Raw genomic sequence first — 19,799 nt, 5'->3', positions numbered from 1 at the left:
ATCCATTAATTTCACTCGGTTTATTCCAGTGTACACTGTCAGTCTAAGACTATATTTGGCCACAATGTGAACGCAAAATGGAGTTGACCTTTGGGCTTACTGCTTGTTCCATGCAATGCTGAGAGTACTTTCTCATCTGCTTTCCTCTGATTGTCTCTCAGGGGACAGAAGGTACTGGAATTAATTTGTGCTAGATATACATGAGAAAAAAGGACAGAACTGTCCAGCTGCACCCCCCTTCCCCCCCATTCCTGAATTAGGGGATTGGTGAAGTGTAGCTTATTGTTCAACTTTGAGCTGGGAAAAATTTGTACTAGATACAGAAGTAAAAGATTTTGGAGGTATAAATAAATCTTTATGAGTAATTAAGACTCATGCTCAAACCCCAGTATCTGGAAAATTGGCTGTTGAAATATGTCAGAAAAGCAGTGCTCCAAGTGCATTTTAAAAGTACTTAATGCACAACATTCATCTTTAAATGTAGAGTGTTAATATCTTAAAACATGAGTTTAATTCACACTCTTGGTGGTTAGTGTAATTTCATGGGGCACTAATAGGTGAATGGATGCAGCTCAGCAGCATGAAGGATATGAAGAGTCTAGGAGGATGGGTGTTTGGTCTTACCCCAGATATTTCAGGCACTGGAAGAGAAAGTATAATGGTAATTGTGGTCCAATTTTCCCTATACATAGGTTGCAAATCAAAATATCTGCATTATGGAGATAAAAATAAAATTTAAAAATGAGAGGCAAGCTTAAAATTCAGAGTTTATCTCTTATCTTTAATCTATTGTAATGGAGAGAACAAAGTTATTTTAAGAAAAAACAGAAAGGAAAGAATCTATTTAACTATGGTGTTTCTGTTATGTCTTGTTTTATGCCTCTGCTTTCTCTACCCCTAGCATTCTTTGGAAAGTACCTTAATGAATACAATGGCTCCTATGTGCCTCCTGGTTGGAAAGAATGGGTTGGATTACTTAAAAACTCTCGATTTTACAACTACACGCTCTGTAGAAATGGAGTGAAGGAGAAGCATGGATATGACTACTCCAGGGTAGGTACTATTGATTTATTTCTACTAACATTTGGACATGACCACAAGCAATCTGCACTCTCTGGTTTCAGTCTCTTTTTATACTTGAAAGCTGGTATGTGTAACATTATCTACAACCCCTAGTAGCAGTAGTGTTTGGACATTGTTATCTTCCATTCTGGAAGGGTTGTGTTACTGAAAACATTGTTAGCAGCAATGGAAACAAATAAAATGTCCTGAGACTGTATTAGATATTATGAGCTGAAGATATGAAAGTAGACTTAAATTCTGCATGTTAATTATGTCTGTGCTTTCTACGTTAGTTATTGTGTCAGTGAAGTTGCACAAGCATTAATGAGACAAGAATCCATTTCCCTCCTGCTAGTTCATGAAACTTTTTTAGTTTATGAAACTTTCTTCAAAGCCACAATATGATGGAGTATTCATAGAATCTTGGTACAATTTCTTATAATTCTGAATGAATAGAGAATTTAACTACTATGTTTGTATTTCTGTGCATACAGATGTGTGTGTTTCTTAATATCCTTTCAAGGATGTTATATCCTGACCAAACTTACAAAAATGCTTGATAGTCATTGTCAAAGGCGGTATTGTTTTTTTCCTCATCTAACACGTATTACAGCTCAATACCTGCTTGCAGTCGGGGTTATGTTTATATCAGCTTAAAGTGTTCCTTTCCAAAGGAACGAGCTTTAGTGAGATCCTGAAATGGGCAGAAGTGACTCTGAAGTATGATGGTAAATAAATCTGTCCATAAACCGCTCTAGTTTTAGTGTATTGCTAAGGAAGTTGACTCATTCTGAAGTGATTTGTAATGTATATTTGTTTATAAGGTGTTTGGTTTGCTTTCTCTTACTGAGAACAAATCTTGCCTTCATATTTGTGTTTCATTAGCATACTGTTCACAGCCAGTTTCTCCTTTAAAAGGTAGATATCTGTGATTTCCTGTCTGATTTCTGCTTTCCTTTGCCCTGCTTGCCTTTTATCATTGAATGTATTTTGTGCCGAGAGATAAAACTTCACAGTCTTCTGGGGTTACCTTTTCCATCACCAACTGCTAAGGGGAAGGGGCAAACTAGTGTACAGAATTATTGGTCTTCTATTTTCCTTCTGGTCTATGAATAATGACAGAGCGAGTCTTTACAGCTGTGTACTAAATTCTTATGGTGGAAATATATCTTATGTGGAACAGTGTCACTCAAGTGATTTCATAGGCACTGTTTGCCTTCTCTATTCTCTTCTCTATTGTATCAAGGAGCCGGCAGGCTTATGTTCCAATATCTTCAGCTCTGTTTTGTGTTTGCAAAACTTGAAAATGTTTACGTTTTCACTTGTTTTAGTTTTTCTTACTGAGTTTGATAATAAGTAAATAAAAAAATAAGACTGATAAAAATACAGATGTTTTTATAATTTGCATGTTCTTGCATAATAAACACCTACAGTAATAAATAGATGATAGTGTGCAGAACAGTGGAACTGGTTGATGTTAACAATGTTTGAAATTCCTTTTCAAGTGTCACATTATACTTTTGCTTCTACTTCCAGGATTATCTGACCGATCTGATTACCAATGACAGTATTACCTTCTTTAGAATATCAAAGAAGATGTATCCTCACAGGCCTGTACTGATGGTTATAAGCCATGCTGCTCCTCATGGCCCTGAAGATTCAGCCCCGCAATACTCACAGCTCTTTCCCAATGCCTCACAACACATGTAAGGAAAAAACAAAACCTTTGATTGATTTTCAGGTTCTGGAGTATGGAAGTTCTGGGTACCTCTGAGGGATCAGAATGCAGGTGGAACACTTATAAATTGCCCTAAAGCAGTAAGCAATACCCTGAACGAAGTCTTTGCCTAGTCTCCCAAATCAAAAGGCAGTAGACGATGTGGTATGACTTTCCACCTTTTCTTGTGGCAGCATTGGTAAAGTCTGCAAGTGGATTCTGTGGAAAAGCCAAGCAAAAGCGGGACAGTAGTTCTTGGCATTGGTTGGTGTACATACTGCATTGTGTGGCGTTGCTAGTAATAGCTAAAAGTCAGTGATATGGATTTTAGTCTGGGTGCTGCTTTGCTTTGGAGCTCTGGTATGTAGTTCTGTGGCTAATTTATGCTGCTGTTCTCTTGATTCTGTACCATATTCTGGCTGGTATGACCATTCTGCCCTATCCTGCAGTTTCTCTTCATCTCATTCTGTAGAGCTCCTCTCCTTGTGCATCTGTGGTCTTGGGAGAAAATTATTCACAGAGCAAATCCCTCAGCTACATGGCTGGTTTTCTTTTGTTTCCCATATTGTGAGCTGCAGAGAATGTGGCAGCTGGGCAGTTTAACAGTGATCAGAAATGTTTTTTCAATAGAGGCTATATTTTACCATCAATCTTTTTCAAGGTCAAATGCAGTCTGTCTGGGGCTTTCCTTCTGGGTACATTTGAAGAAGTTGACTGAGCTAACTCTTAGGAATGTTACATTTTTGTATTTTTCGCATAAGACAGACAAATCTGTTAAGGATAAAAGGGTTGCATTTGTAGTAATCAAAGAATATTGTGGACTTTGGTTGGATTAAATAGTGTGAGGTTTCAAATCAGCTAGGAAATCACAAAGTAAGCTGAAAAGGAGTTTGCAAAGCATTTTTGATTCATTCTGGGCATCACATAGCAACAGTTTCCATAACTGTCAGCATTTTCAAAGAAGCAATGTCATTATTTCAGCTACAATAACATTCTGAAATTCAAGAGAGTATTAACAATACAGAGAGAATAAACACCAGCCCGTTCCTCCCTATATGAAGAAGCCTCCACTTGCCACCTATGTGCATTTTTCAGATAGCATCTAACAGAGGCTTTCAGCATAAAACATTTCACTGTCAGATGATTAGTTTAATATTTATATTAAATCTCTAAAGACTACCTGTCATATTCAAAGATACTTTAGATATGCAGTATTTGGATGAGAAGTTTCAACTTACATTATTTTTTAGCTTAATAACTTACCTTACTGCTCTGTTGCCTACAGAAAACTGATACTAGAAATTTCCCAAATATGAATTTGTCAGGGAATTCTAAGTGTTGCTAAGAGGAATGTAAATGACTATTTGCTGTGTTTTCCTGTGTTGTCAGTCTCTTGGCTTGCGTATTCACATAGACCGAGTTTATTGCTTTGAATGAAAAAAGGAAGCCTAACCAAATTACGTAGGAAAAGTAGTTTTTAATGTTTTAGACTCTGTGTGTGATTTTGAGCCATGTGACGAAGAATTGTAAAAGGTGGTCTTCAACAATAAAGAATAAATATAGTAGGTAAAAACAGTATTTCTTGCAAATGTAAGATATAGCTTTTAGTTAGTTGATGATGCGGAGAGTTGACATCATGGTGGTAAAATAAGTCTTTTATTTAGGTTCAGCTGAACTAAAGTAATATGGTTATGCATTGAAAAGTGAATTCTGGGACTCCCAACCATGTGAAACTATGGACAATATTTTTCCTCATCACTTTAAAGATGTCCTGGGACCATGAGAACTTGGAGGGGCAGTGAGATTACAGGCGAATGTTGAACCCTGTTGTTGGGATTTTGCAGGGACTTCAAGTAAAGGAGTTGGTGACTGGAATGAGTCTTCAGATACAGCCCTATTTCCCCTCATCCTGCTTTTCTTTGCAGGTCTTAAAAATCCGGCTATGTATCCACTTCTGCTGCTCATGTGCAATTGGATAGCGGTAGGCAAAGTGCCTGTGCTCCTCTGGTGCATAAGTGTGAAAATATTCAAGTAGCCAGTATGCTGAAATCCAAAAAGCTGTTAAAGAACATAGTGGAACCTATACAGCAAGTTCTATAGTAATTTTTAAACAGCTTGCACAGGACGTGGTATTTGGTGTTAATGTGGACTGGGTGAAAGCAAAGCAATTACACGAGTAGGAGCTATGTAATACATGCTTCATCCCAATCATTCTTGTGGAGTTAAGACCTCTGAGGCTAAGTCTCTTGGTCTTGAAATGTGTTCTTGTTGGTCTGAAATCAATGGAAAAGCAAGGTATATTTAGTGTTTTTTCTATTTTCATAGATTTTATTCCGAGTTGTTTTCATTTTGCCATGTTTCGTAACATGACAATAGAATGCATTTCAAAAGTAATCTTAATATTTTCTTGTGTGCCTCTGATAGTACTTCCCATAGTGTTGATCAAATAGAAATTAATATTCATTACTATGACTTTTTTCTACTTGGCCAAAACATTCTAGTTTTCTCTCTGTTCCTTAGCACTCCCAGTTACAACTATGCTCCAAACCCAGACAAGCACTGGATAATGAGGTATACTGGTCCCATGAAACCTATACACATGGAGTTCACTAACATGCTACAGAGGAAGCGCCTTCAAACGCTCATGTCTGTGGATGACTCTATGGAGATGGTAAGATTAATAGTTGCTTTTTTTATTTCGTTTTTTGGCTAAACAGGTGCTTTTTTCTTGAGTTAAGCTCCACATTGTCCTGCATATGAAGATGAGGGAGAAAGAAGGAGGAGGACTGCATCAGTTTTTTAACAGTGTGTAGTCCTCTCACCTCTGATGATTTTTTCTCTTTATTCAATGCGTAAGGTTCCTCATCTCCTAAAGTCAGGTACCCTGAGTTTGGTGGTGTGAACAAACTGATTTGTTGCCACAGAACTGCTACTGATAAAGGGGAAGAGGAAGGGATTGCCTGAAAAACTACACATCATAAATCCTAAAAATGTGTCCTCTGGCAAAGACAAGTCATCCTACAACCTGTTGGAAATAATTACCTAAATGTGTGCGTATTTTGGTCCTGTAACAGTGAGATTCTGAGAGAAGAAAACAACAGCAGCAAAAAGTGATGATACAGGAGTCCTAACTGGAATGATCACAGGGTAAAACCAGCCTAGGATGTTAAATATTGGAAGTAAATAAATACACAGATTCGTACTTTTTAAATTGTCTGCATCATGTAACAATGAGATTTTTTTAATGCAAACTATGTGTCTTCAGCAGAAATGTCTGGATTCACTAAAAGCTGTGCTGAAAAAGAGTGGTTATGCAGATTTAAAGGTGTTGCAATATACTCCTTATCTCTTGGCATTCTTATTCAAAAAGGGTAGAACATTAAATTAGAGGAGTCCTCTAAGGCAAAAATGAGATTATATGGATGGCATTGCATAAGCTTGTTACTAATGCCTTATAATTACTGATTCAGGCAAGTATGATCTCTGCCTTATGTTAATGAACCTGTTTAGATGGATCAGATGCATGCATTAGTGGAAATTGGTGACTTTAATACACTATTTGGATTTTCTGTTTAGTAAAATGGTTTCGCTCTGGGTGATTCACTGCAGGCAAAATCAGTTAGGTTGTTTTTTAGTTCTAATTGCCAAGTTAGCCTTATCTTTTTTGTACTGAATTATAAGTGTTAATAGTGTTTCAAAATTAAAAAGAAAAAAACCCAGAAAAAATATTGCACACACAAAAAAACTCCCAAAACCCAAAAGGCCCCAAAAGACGATGACCAAAAAAAAATCCCAAAACAAAACAAAAACTAAAAAAAGCCAAACCAACAAACAAAACAACCTGAAAAAGAACCAAAAATAAACTCCCAAACCAACACCACAACAGAGTTTGTTTTCTTCTGTGCTGATGGGTTTTTCACCTGTGTGAGGCACCACTTTGGTGGTATCCCACCACCTTCATACCTTTCACAAGCGAAAATGTCACATAAAAATTGATCTTTGATGCTCAAATTGGTACATTTAACGTAGTTTCTCATGTAAATCTGTAGAAGTTAAATCTCCCTGTAATTCTCCATAGTGACAGAGTATGACTGAGCGATATTTATCTGGAAGGTGTTTTGCAAATATTCTGCCTAGTGGGAACTCATTTGTCTGAAGGCAAGGTTGTTGAGTGTTGCCTAAATATGTGTGAGATTAAAAATGCTGTCTTTTTATTAAAATTGCTTCTTGGAAGAAAAATATAAAGTTAGAGAGAAAATTTCAAAATGACACCTTGAAACTTTTATCTCTGCTACTGTATGTATTTAGTACTATCTTGACAGCTCTCATGCAAAATACCGAACCCAAACATCTTTGAAATGGCACGCTAATGTGTTTTACAGTAAAACAGAAGTTTGCCTTGTAATGGCCACAATATTCAGCTAGTAAAATTAAGATGTGATTATGTATTGTTCAGAGTGGTTCATTGTGATAACTCAGTGCCATCCTGAGCTGTTGTTATTTGTATGTTACACATTGGCAGAAAGTGATATCTAATTTTCCACATGTAGAGCTACTCAGTGGAATAAATTTCATATTTTGCTTTGCTTTTTTTCAGATTTACAATATGTTGACTGAAACAGGAGAACTGGAAAATACGTATATAATATACACAGCAGACCACGGTTATCATATTGGGCAGTTTGGGCTGGTGAAAGGGAAGTCTATGCCATATGAGTTTGATATCAGAGTTCCATTCTATGTCCGAGGACCAAATGTGGAGGCTGGGTCCTTGTAAGTTCTTTGCTATTGTGTGTGTTCTGACCTGAAAATTTCTCTGTGTTTGCATTTCTAATTGTTTTGACCCGATAGCCAAATGGAGGCAAAAAGTTCTGCCCATCCTGACTCAATTTCTCCTTATCTTTGGCAGAAAAAATATGTCTACTCAGAAAGCAAAACTGATAGCAGCCGCTGGTATAACAAACTCACGGCAATTGCCTTTTTGCTTGCATGGGTGTGCAACACAAGCCACTGCACTTTCATGGATGTAGTTGGAAAAGCACTTTGAATTGTGTGCAGTCTAAAAGACACTTACTTGCATTCTTGTGAGGGGTGCAAATTATACACATAACTATGTCATTTTAAAGTTAAAAATACACTGTGTAATGCCACAGTAGATAACTATTGCTGAACATTAGACTCACTTGTTTCAGTTCATAAAGATCAGTTCATATGATATCATTCGCTAAATATTCTTTTTGGCTCGTTCTTTGACAGTACATGGTTAGGGCTGCTTGTCAGATGAACACAAGTGTGCAGACTATGATTTAATTAACAGTCAAACATTGATCAGCTAAAAAATTAAGTAAATACATTTTCTAAGCAATTATTTCAGATAACAAATATTTCCACTTAAGTAATGATTTTGGACAGAGTGCCGTAATTTAAGTATAAATTAAATATAAATATAAATAATAAATATAATATGAATATAAATATAATATAAATATAATATTTATATCAGTGTGTGCATGTTTTATCATAATTAACACACACAATCTTCCATACATGATTTTTCCTTTACTGCAGAGGAGTGGATCTAGTGTGTAATATGATAGTAAATAGTTATGAAAAACATCTCATTCTGTATGCTGGTTAAATTCAATGATTCACATTATCTGCGGGCAGAAAAATGTTAAGTTCTGTAGATATTGCACTGCATTTCTAATTTATCTTCAGCAGTTGTGCATGTGAAAAAAAACAATATTACTTTTCTAAAGAGAGGGGAGGGAGTCCTCTGTTGGAATTAAACATATTACCTCAGCACTGAAAGAGTTTTGTCTGCAGCAGCCCAGAATTTCAAATGAGCTGGTATAGCCTTCTAAAAACATACTCTTTCCCTTTGACTGCAGTTTTTGGCCTTCCTGGAGAGCCAGTGCTGACATGGCCCAAGTGACTGAGCTAATGCTTCTGCAACATTTAATGCATAAATGTATTAAATTGTACAGTGTAGACCAGCCACATTGTGTCTACTGTAGTTCAAGGATCTTACACCATAACCATAAGAGCTGACCATTGAATTTTATTTTTCAAAGATTTCTAAAATTAAAACGTGTTTCTGGTGGAATTGGAATAGTCAGCCTGACAGTCTTAGCAGAACAGAGTCACAGTACAGCAAATAGCAAGAACAGGATAAAATACCTTGGAAAGGGAATACATCAGATAAGAAATTGATCCTCCCTCTCTGCCTGATTTTCTTTAAATGGTAGCACTTCAGTCATCCATGTTTTGTATGAACCTTATGCTTTTCCTGCAGAATATTTGTCATTACTCCCTTTTGATAGGGAAATTCTAATAGCAATCACTGCAGCAAGTCATTACTAACGTCTCATTTCTATTACTAAATAGGCTACATCATAATTATTAGTAATTAAAATCAAATCAGGTGCACCACTTTAATTAATCATCTATGCTCTTGTCAGCATCTGTCTGTAGGGGGCATCAGGCCCAGCATTGCTGGCTGGGCAAGGGAGGAGATTGTCCTGCTCTGCACTGGGGCGGCCTCACAGTGAGTTCTGGGGACAGTTTGGTGCGCCACAATATTAGAAGGATATGAAGTTATTTAGAGAGTATCCAGAGGAGGCTATGAAGATGGTGAAGAGTCTGGAGCCTTATGAGGAGCAGCTGAGGTCACTTGGCTTTTTCAGCCTGGAGAAGAGGGGACTGAGAGGAGACCCCGTAGCAGTATACAGCTTCCTCTTAGGGGAAACAAAGGGGTAGGCAGCAACACCTTCTCTCTGACGACTAGTGACAGGACCCAAGGGACCAGCAGGAAGTTCTGACAGGGGAGGTTTAGGGTGGATATTAGGAAAACGCTCTTCTCCCAGAGGGTGGTCAGGCTCTGGAACAGGCTGCCACGGGGAAGCAGTCATGGCACTGAACCTGCTGTAGCTCAAGAAGCGTTTTGGACAATGCTTTCAGGCACATGTTAGGATTCTTGCGGCTGTCCTGTGCAGGGCCCTGAGTTAGACTCAAAGATCCTTGTAGGTCCTTTCCAGCTCAGGGTACTCTATGATTCTGTGAACATAAATGGAAAACACTTCTGCAAAACCAGACCTATAGTAAAACCAAGTCACATGATTAAAAACTTTGGGCATTCATTTAGCTGCTGAATTCTGGGTTCTTTCATCGTTCAAGGCACTCTGATCTGTGAACTCATTATTGGGCTGTGGTGGTTCAGTGGATTTGGGGATAGAAGCTATCTGACTACTCGGTTGTTGATGCGAGTGTTTTAACTAAATTTGAAGACAGTTTGAGCTCAGATGTACTCTTAACTGTGGTGGCTGAGGAGCATATGCCATACTCTGCAAAGTACCAGAGCGTGCTATTTGTATTTTTTTCAGAATGTGCAAACTTGTGCGCTTTGAAAGATCATTTTAGTTAAAGCCGTTATTTTCTCTCTTTTTTCTTCATAACTGTTCCCCCGTGCTGCTTTTTTCTTCATCCCTTTCTTTTTTCTATCTCACACTGTAAATTAACAGCCGCTTTTAGTTGTTTCCTGTATCATCTAGCAATATATTTCTCATGTTCTCTTCAGAACATCCCTACTGTGGTAGGAACTGAGGTACTCATTTCTGTACCAGATTTCAAAACCGGTAAAGCATGTGCTACCTGCCAAATCTACTTTTTAAGAAAGTCATCAGTGTATTTGGCAGACATTTTGATTCTGTAAGACACCCTGGAAAAATAGTTTTTCCAATACTTTCTCACATTTTGAAATACTTTTAAACCATCTTGCAAAAATCAACTAATTTTGCCTTATGAACTCCTTAGCTTTCTCAAAAATGCTCTGTGCTAAAGTGTAAAAAAATAGTCCCCTTGAGGTTATGCAACTTATCTATATATTATATATTAATTCCCTTCATGGAAAGGAATCAGATTGTGTCTTCTTTTATTTGCAGGTGTCACAAAACAAGCCTTTTCACATCCTTGGACTCTGTGGAAGCTGGAGTTGCTTGGTATTATTGTATAAACTGTGATCCCCTATATATTTTTTTGCAGGAATCCTCACATTGTGTTGAATATTGATCTCGCACCTACAATTCTAGATATTGCTGGATTGGATATTCCATCTGATATGGATGGTAAATCCATTCTAAAGCTGCTGGATTCTGAGAGACCAGTAAATAGGTAAGAAATCGAAATGTGTGGAAACATGCATGTGTTTGTACAAGAGACTGAACAAGTGTGCAGCTGCATGCAGAAAATTTAAAGGAAAATATAATAAAATCACCATCTATCTGAGTACATCATTCACTGGAAAGTCTGAAGACTATTTGACATGTACTACTCACTTCAATTACTAATTTTCATTTTGGCATGTTCATATTCTAGATGTATGGCATGTATGGCATCTGTATATACTAAATGTAGTCTGTGTAGAAGTGAGAGGGCTACACATGAAGATCTTTAGCTATGTGAGTTACAGATTTTAAATGTCTCTGTGGCATCATTTGTAACAAAGCATTTCATATTGAATAAAAAGTAGAAGAATTGAAGGCATTGGCGGTGTATCAGACTACAATATAAAGATAGGCTAGCACTAAAAGCTGCAGTTATTGTTTAAGACTTTCCATCAGTACTTTTATTGGGAAAAGACCGAGCAATAGAATGAGACTTGCTAGACAATGCTTGCAGGAGACAATAGCAGAAAAAGGGAAGGAGATCCATTTGCTTTACAAGTAGTTGGGTGGAGGGAAAGGGGGAAAGGAGGAGCTGCTTTAGAATAGAATATTTTGTGGGTAGTGTGCAGGTTAAGAGCCCAAATCTGAGTCAGGAAATCCTGATTTAATTAGTGATCCTTTCTGACCAAGGACAATTCAGTAAATCCCTTGTGCCTTAAATATGGTTGTGTTGAAGCCATTGTACTTTGTAAACCTGTTGTTGATTTTGTCCCAGTGAGAAAAATATGTCCTGTGGTTTTCACTGGGGAGGCGTATGTGCGCGCTTCATAGAGCTGGATGTCCTCTTGTACAGTTATGTGGCATGTTTCTTGCTGGAATTAGGGGTGGGAGAGAAAACTGAGCCATAGCGTGGTTACTGGTTTTTTGGAAATTACTTCTTCCTCTCCTCATTTCCTCCTAGGTTTCATTTAAAGAAAAAGATGAAGATGTGGAGAGACTCATTCCTAGTGGAAAGAGGGTAAGGAAAGTGTTAATCACAAAGCCCAGTCTTTTTAAATAGAAGGGTATTGAATAGCTAAAGGCAAAGCAGCACTCTACTGCAGTCTAAAGCCATTTAGCTGTGCCAGCAGGGACACGGCTGCAGTATGCCTAATGGCAGTGATTGTGTGATTGGAGGAAATGTATAGCCTTTGCCTACAACCGCCTACAGCCTGCATAAATGTGCTGCTGTGATGGGGAAAGGGGAGTTTACTTGAACTAAGAGATGGAAAGGCATCCCATTTTGTGTTCAGCTGCTGCCCCCTGTCCTGCTGCTTGTATCATGGGGTGGTGAATAACCCTGCATCTCTGCGTCTTCATCTGCTGCCCATTCCCTCTGCACCTCTGCACCTCTGCCTCAATACATAAATGGGGGCGTGAGTGGTTTGCAAAACACAGTCCTGTACAATGAGATTTGTCTCTTTATGTTGACTGTTGTCACTGCCTGTCACTCAGGCATGTTGCATGCTGTCTTGATTTTGTATGTTTTTGTATGCTCCTTGAGAGCATGACATGAATCATTTGTGTGTTATTGGACAGGCTAAATGCTAGTTTCTACTGGACTATTAAGTTTTGGCTACTAGAGGTGCTATGGACTCGGAAAATAACTACTCCTCTGAGTCTTTTCAGCAAACTGTATTTGTATCTTGGAATTAATATTAATGTCAAAATAAATAATATTTTTTAATTTCTTTTCTTCTGTAGTAAACTGCTGCATAAAAGGGAGAATGAGAAGGTAGATCCCCAAGAAGAAAACTTTTTACCCAAACACCAGCGTGTGAAAGACCTCTGTCAGCGAGCTGAGTATCAAACAGCTTGTGAACAGCTTGGCCAGGTAGGACATTGTACCCCTGACTGCAAGTAAGCAGTTGTAATTGGGCTAAGCATAACACCTTCACTGTGACAATGTCCTTCACCTCATCATCAATGCCAGAATATAAATCAACTGGCTCATTCTGTGGCCTTTGCTTAAAGCTTTATTACAGGATTTATGATATTGACTGTTAGTCAATAAATTGCCGATTAAAGTGTTCTGTATTGCTTCTTGACTACTGTTAAGAAAACTGCCTAGGCTGTTTTAGCGTTTTATTCCACACGTAGAATGTGGTTTGGGATCGATTAGCAAGGAGAAGCTACAATGTACCTAACAGACTGGCCTTCTCCAAATACATATAGCTTGCTTTGCTTTGAATTTTTTCTTTAATTTTGTTGTTGTTACTTGGAATTACATATAACAATGGGAAAGTAACATTCTTTTAACTCAACATATCCTACCTCTTAACAAAAAGGCACCGGGAAAACGTGCGATTACGACTGGAGGCAGTCCGTGTGTATATGGGCATAAAGCTTATTGATTGTGCGTACATTTTCCTGTGTTGCATAACTGTTCTGGGTAGGTATGGCAATATGTTCACTTTAGATACAAATTACATAGATGAAATTAATAGGAAAAAAATTTAGGGTTGTATTAATACATGGTCTTGACATGGGCAGAAGAGGATTTTGTAAATCTGCCAGAGCAGTGCAAAGGCATAGTGTAGCTATCTCCGGGGAATTCACTGCTCTTGGCAAAACTGAGTCTGTGCCATTGCTCTCTCACCCAGGTATGGGTCAGAGAACCCCTTTCCAAGGATTGTAGCACTGTAGTATGGAGAACACAGCTTTTCTTTTTCCATCACTATTTTCTCTTTGAGAAATGTTTAAACTTCTTGTCTTTGTCCTCCCAATTAATTTGAACGTTACCGTAAGAACGGAGGGAAGAGAGACTTTCCAATTCCGTATTGTCACTGAGTCTTTGTCTTTGCATAAGGTAACCTAGCTACATTCAGGCTGTCTTACTCTAGCTACCACATGTCTCAGTTGTGGAAGAAAGGGGGAAGGCCCTATAATGTCTACACGCATTCACAGGCTTATATTTTCTTCCATGGATGATAAAATATCTTTGACCTTTTTAAGAAGTGGGTATAAAATGTCAACTCCATAGTCGGAATTACCAATAAATTCCTAAGTATAGATGTGCTAATAAGAGATGCTTGTGCTGCATCCTCCTTGTCAGGAGACAGAGAGGAGAAGAATTGTTTTGAGCAGTTCATTCGGGCATAATTGGAAGTGATAGGATGAAATTGAGCAAAAAAAGAAATGCACGTTGTACATTGGAAAAAATTGCCAAACAATCGAGTCAATTAAAGTCTGTGAAAGGCTCTCAAGGGAGTCTCAATCTATCTAACCCCTACTCTAGAGAATATGTCCTAGTAGTCTGTCTAGACAGTAGAAATAGTGGGAAATGAATGTGCTTCTTTGAGGATAAATTGTGTCTAAAGATGGTGCACCCAAAAATCATTTCAAGACTAGCTTCTGAAATGACAAATGGGTGTTGTCTGTTTGCTGGTGCTGTTCATAGCTCTACATAAGTAAGTAGAACAAGACCAAATTAATAACAAACCGCTGCCTTGAGGAGTTGATGTTATGCAGATGTAATGGTTATTTAACATATGTCTCCTGATACTGCAGGACGCTCTATTTAACAGTACCTGGAGCGTTCTGTACAAAAAGTGAATTTTCACATTGAGATGGAAAGATAAAGAGACATCTGGGTCAGAATTAGTTGAAAGCTTGCTGAAGTCATTGTGACTCTTTCTTTTGACTTAAACAAATTTTGGGGACCTGCTATTCCATGCACAGAGAAATCTGAGCAGTCGCAGGGAATCTGAAGTGTGAGCAGGAGACCAGAAGCACAAATGGAGGACAAAGACTCAGAAGGGGAGTGAAGGACAGGAGACAAGGCCACAGCTTAAAGGAGAGGTAAAGAAAGGAGAGGTAAAAAAAGCTTTGAATGTGAGATTGAGAATTTGAAATTCTGCTTTGTGAGCATGCAAGTTTGTGAATACAGTTCCAGTGCCACAAAAGGATCTTCCTTTGCAAATCTGTCACCCTCCTTAACCTATAATCATTTTGATAAGAGAGCACCAAGATCATGGAGATGAGGCTATTCATGGTGTTTAAAACCTTGTTTCACAGTCTATTATGTGGAATTTTTTTGGCACCACTAATATATGTAAATTCTTCTGGGAGCAATGGGAATCTGCATGTTGCCGTGTTTTCTTTTTCAGTTATTAGGGTTTGCTCTGTGTTAGTTATTTGCATCCAACAAAGGGTGACTGTAGACTCAGATGAAAGAGCAGCTCAGCATTTATATTCAAGGATTTAAATGAGATGAGCTCTTCCCACATGAAATAAAAAAGCATTTATCCTAGTACCTAATGGCTTCCACACAATTTTTTTCAGTATAGTTTGGCCTTTCATTCGAAGCTGGCTGGTGAGGGGAAGCTGACCCACTTTTATCTGGTAGCTCGCTCTAATGTGCTTTTGTGGAAGCCAATTATTATACCAGCATTGCTTTGTAGAGCATTCCCAGCAACCCCAGAGTATCATAACAACTGCTGCAGAAAATCTCCAAGTAAGTTGCCAAATTTGTGCATGTTTGATAAATATGCAATATCTGCAGCCGTGCTGATTGCTGTAGAGAATCTATGCTGTACATGCAAAAACTCCCAAAATTAAAAGGCAGTAACTTCTTTAGGAGGACCTGGCATAGTACAATAATACTGCCACCTCATGAAGAGAAACAATTGCCTGATTTCATGTTATTTCCTTTTCAAATACAGTTTATTTTCAAAGCTTTATTTACAGGCAAATCTGATACAAGTAGAAATTGCCTTTAAATAGCATTAAAAATACCATTTTATATGGCAGTCTTCACAGGAGAACAAAATACAAACGTTAGCACTTTGTTTCTTTCAGGTGTTCTGCAAATGAAAGGTTTTGACTTAGTCTTGCCTCCAAGTGCTTTATACTTTACCAGGATCATGAAGGGATATTTTCTTTTGTAACTGACCTGAAGGCACCATAAGAAAAAGCACATAGCTTACTTGCTTGGTGCCCCCACTTCTCTCACATAACATGTCATACCAGCAATGAAAACTGTTCTGATTAGCATGTGCCTTCCTCAGCAGTTCATAAGTGGCACCTCTAGATCATACTCCTGATTCCAGCACAATCATTATTAGCCATTGTTTAGTGCCAAGGGAGGAACAATAGAAAAAAAATTGCTTCTATTTCTTCTTTTTCTGAGGCCTCTGTAGCTTGAGGTTATGTCAACTGGACCTAGGAAACAGTGTCAGGTTTTAAAAGGAATTTCTTTAAAAATTGGGAAGAAAGTTTTGGATCTGTATATCTTTTGGGGGTTTTGGTACTTCTGTAGCTAGCAGAGATATCCTGAGGCTACAAAAGAATTTAAGTTCTGTTGGAAAGTGAAGTATATCAAGCCAGCTAGAGTCCGGATAACTCCCATTGCTCTTCTGGCAGATCTTTAGAGTTCCTGAATTTCAGAACAAGTTGCACGTGGTCAACTTTCAGGATCAAGTTCTTAATCTGTGATTGCAGCAAGAAATGACTTGCTGATAACTTCATATATTAAAAATTTTATCAGCCCTGAAACTGATAAAATTAGGAGGCAACTAACTATGAAAATTAAGATCATGATGATTTATTATGGCTGTTATCAAGGATTGTATTCCTTATGAGGAACTGTAATTAACAAAACCGTTTTCCTTCTTGAGCTAGAAATAGCCTAAAATGATTTCCAGAGGCTATTCTACTTATGAGACTTTTTTGCTTGTTGCTTCACAAACCCAAGAAATTTGCATTTCTGGATAAGAGAATTTTTAACTCCTTGTCATTATGGTATTGGTTGTTGTAAGTAGCTTGCTAAAATCAACACCAACATTAAAAAAAAAGAAAAACCCAACTTTTCAAGATATCCTGATATGAGTAGTGGTGAACTTTAGTTAAGAGACTACTGGATGTCAGGAAACTGGCCTCATTCTCAGCGCTGTTACAGGCTCAGTGTGGAACCTTAAACAAATAAATTCCCCTTTTGGTGCTGCTCGTTTTTTTTCCTTCACAACTGATGCAATTTCTGCTAAGACGGCACTCACTCCTTTAGCTTGTGCAATGCCTAATACAGCAGCTGCGACCATTTGATACCACAATCCAATTATTAGATTAATAATAAATGAATTATACAATTGTAATTTTAAAATTAGCTGAATATCTGATTCTTTATTTGCATGCTTGTCATGATTGTCCCACCTGCCTCATGTCAGCTACAGTTTGAGGCATTAAAAAGCCCTCAAAATATTCTGTCAATAAATTGTTCATCTGTTTTGTAAATTCGAGGTTTGAGTGGTATGTAGCGTATGACAACTAAAATTGAACTGAGAGTTCAGAGGACCGAATCTCCAAAAATCATGAGGCAGCATAATGAAATAATGTCATGCTGGAATGAAAACCAAGCAGTGGTCTTCGTTCATATGCTGCTAACGTGAAGTAGAAGAAACCAGACTTAATCCTTTGCCAGTGCATGAATGGGAAGAAGGTACCAGCAGAAGGGGTGAACCCAACAAAAAAGCTAAAATCTTAAGAAATTAATGCCAGCAGTGTGTCTTGGCCCCCAGCACACACTGCTGGCTTATGGACAGTTTATTGTCCACCAGGACCCCCCCAATCCTTCTCCACAGAGCAGATGGTATGCTGTGCACTACAAAGCAATTTAAAATGCAAGAATTAACAGTGTTTAAAGCTTCTTAACTGTTAAACAGAGGTTTTCAGTTGTCTTGCAATTCCTGCCCTTTTCCCATAAGTTTGAAAGCATCTTGTAGAAATGACTGCATCTGATAGAGCCGGGATATCAACCTAGAGAATTTGCATTTGGACTTAAAGCAGATCAAGGGTAAGCTGTTGAATCCCAGACATATTCACACGCATGCCCATATCTGTTCTGGGAAAAAAATAAAAGCTTGAGATTTTCCTTCCCCCTGCTCCCCCTGCTCCCATGCATTCAATGTTTGCTTCTAATGTAATTTATGTAGCTCTGCGCTGCAGTCATTCAGCAATGGGGCCTGTTAATGCATACAATGTGCCCTTCAGCAAAGTCTTTGAGGTGTTTTCACTGTAGCATACAGCTGCACCAAAAGTTAAAGGATTTTTTTTTTCCAGTTCAGCTGGAGGGGAGAAATGAGCATCAGTCTCTTGACAAGAGATGAAAGAAATAGTGAAAAAATATTTTTGGGCCACACATCAGAGTACTTACTTGCAGTAGTTCTCATCATGGCATTGAACTTGCCTTGTGTTGAAACTACGTTTTTTCATGTCTTAGACACCTAGAGCTTGGAGCTCTGCTGAGCAGAAAATGAAGTTTGTTTATATATTTTCAAAAATAAAGTTCAGATGAAATGGGAAATGGCAACAAACATTTTTACATCTCTTTTAGTTGTGAAATAAATCACTGCTTATTCTAGTAAAATAACCTCTAGTTCACACCTCAGTCTGTACATTAATCAGTGTTAGGCATTTATAGAATTAAGAGAGCAATTTATTCTTCAGATGTCAGTTGAGGTAAATGTATATTGCTTTAAAGATGAAGGTAATCATGCAAAGGTCTTATTGTCAGTATCTCTTCTTGATTTCCTAAGATTCATTGTGCTGAAAGGTAAGCTGTGTTTACCTGCATCAGAGCAAGGTTTGGGCTGTGCAGGATGTTGAACACAGATACAGCTCAGGAGACATGGCATACATTTGCCTGAGGAAATCAGTGGGCACACCATAAAACGGATCATTTTAAATGAGACATTCTGCTACAAAGATAGGTAAATGTACTGTAACTGGCCACTTCACTTTCGACTTCTGTTAAAATCAGGTGATAAAAGCACAGTGATCTTGTTTTCTTACTTTGCTGTCCTGCAGACAGTGGAGTGAATTTCAGCAGAAAATGTGGGCTTTGTTGTCCCAGCCTTTGCACACCTTGCCATGCAAACTGAAGCGGCTAAGTCTCCCTAATAGAGCTACAGGCTGCTGTAAAATAGTATCATCTTCCTTGGAAGATACTGCTGTTTTTACTTCTTTTTATTTGGAAAATTGTCAGTATTCCAGTGAGTCCTGGAGGCACAGGCTTAGGATTTTGTAGTAGGGAAGAAGATGAACTCTTCTCAAGACTGAACAAGAAGCTGAGTGTTTCTGAGAAACTTTATTTAAAGCAGTAGCAGCTGCTACTGTAAGGGGTTTGTTACGTATCGTAAAGCCTCTGTAGCTAGTAAAGTGTTGATAAATTAAGGAGTAGGCGAAATAATTTTGTGGTGTACCTGGGAACTTCCGTGCCAGGTCAAAGGTACCTAAACTCCCTTGCCCTTGGTGCAGGTCTGACAGCAGTACAAAGGGAATTGTGAGCAAGTTACTTCAGATTTTGAGTAGCAGAGTGAACAGGAGATAAGGGAGAAACTATTTTCTCTAGTTTGAGTGTAAGAGGGGCACTTTCTCACTTCAGAGACATCCAATGCAGCTTACCATGGCAAGTCAAGCCCAAGGGTATTGAATGGAAAAAGCTATTAGGAGAGTGCAGCCGAAGACTTCCACAGCCAATCTGACCCTTTTAAAGGTCATGGAAGAGTAATAGGCACTTTTGCAGAGCAATCCTGGAAAACACTCCATCGCTGGAGGTGTTCAAGGCCAGGTTGGATGGAGCTCTGAGCAGCCTGCTCCAGTGAAAGGTGTCCCTGCCAATGGCAAGGGGGTTGGAATGAGATGGTCTTTAAGGTCCCTTCCAACTCAAACCAGTATATGTTCCTATCTGGAGAAGTTCCATAAAGCTGGAGGATTTTGGTCCCACTGGGTTAACGGTTATAAATACAAGACTGTCAGGATTAGGATACAGCTTGAATGTCCTTGATTTATGCCACAGTTACACTTCTGAAAGCTGTCAATTG

At 38.3% G+C, this 19,799-nt stretch overlaps 1 protein-coding gene across 9 annotated transcripts in view; it reads left to right on the top strand.

The window, feature by feature from the left end:
- The window catches only part of SULF2 (sulfatase 2), an 81,490-nt gene that overhangs the window by 46,147 nt on the left and 15,544 nt on the right, over window positions 1–19,799 (top strand). For all 9 annotated transcript variants that reach the window (XM_085079389.1, XM_085079382.1, XM_085079381.1 and 6 more), the window contains 7 exons: window positions 902–1,053; window positions 2,599–2,768; window positions 5,300–5,450; window positions 7,377–7,552; window positions 10,820–10,948; window positions 11,903–11,959; window positions 12,685–12,814. In XM_085079389.1, the coding sequence (XP_084935515.1) occupies window positions 902–1,053; window positions 2,599–2,768; window positions 5,300–5,450; window positions 7,377–7,552; window positions 10,820–10,948; window positions 11,903–11,959; window positions 12,685–12,814 (965 nt within the window). The remainder of the gene's footprint in view (window positions 1–901; window positions 1,054–2,598; window positions 2,769–5,299; window positions 5,451–7,376; window positions 7,553–10,819; window positions 10,949–11,902; window positions 11,960–12,684; window positions 12,815–19,799) is intronic.

This window comes from Lichenostomus cassidix, chromosome 20 (assembly GCF_008360975.1).
Source record: "Lichenostomus cassidix isolate B80296 chromosome 20, HeHo_3.0, whole genome shotgun sequence".
Classification (NCBI taxonomy): domain Eukaryota; kingdom Metazoa; phylum Chordata; class Aves; order Passeriformes; family Meliphagidae; genus Lichenostomus; species Lichenostomus cassidix.
This window is presented reverse-complemented; position numbering and strand designations above follow the sequence as displayed.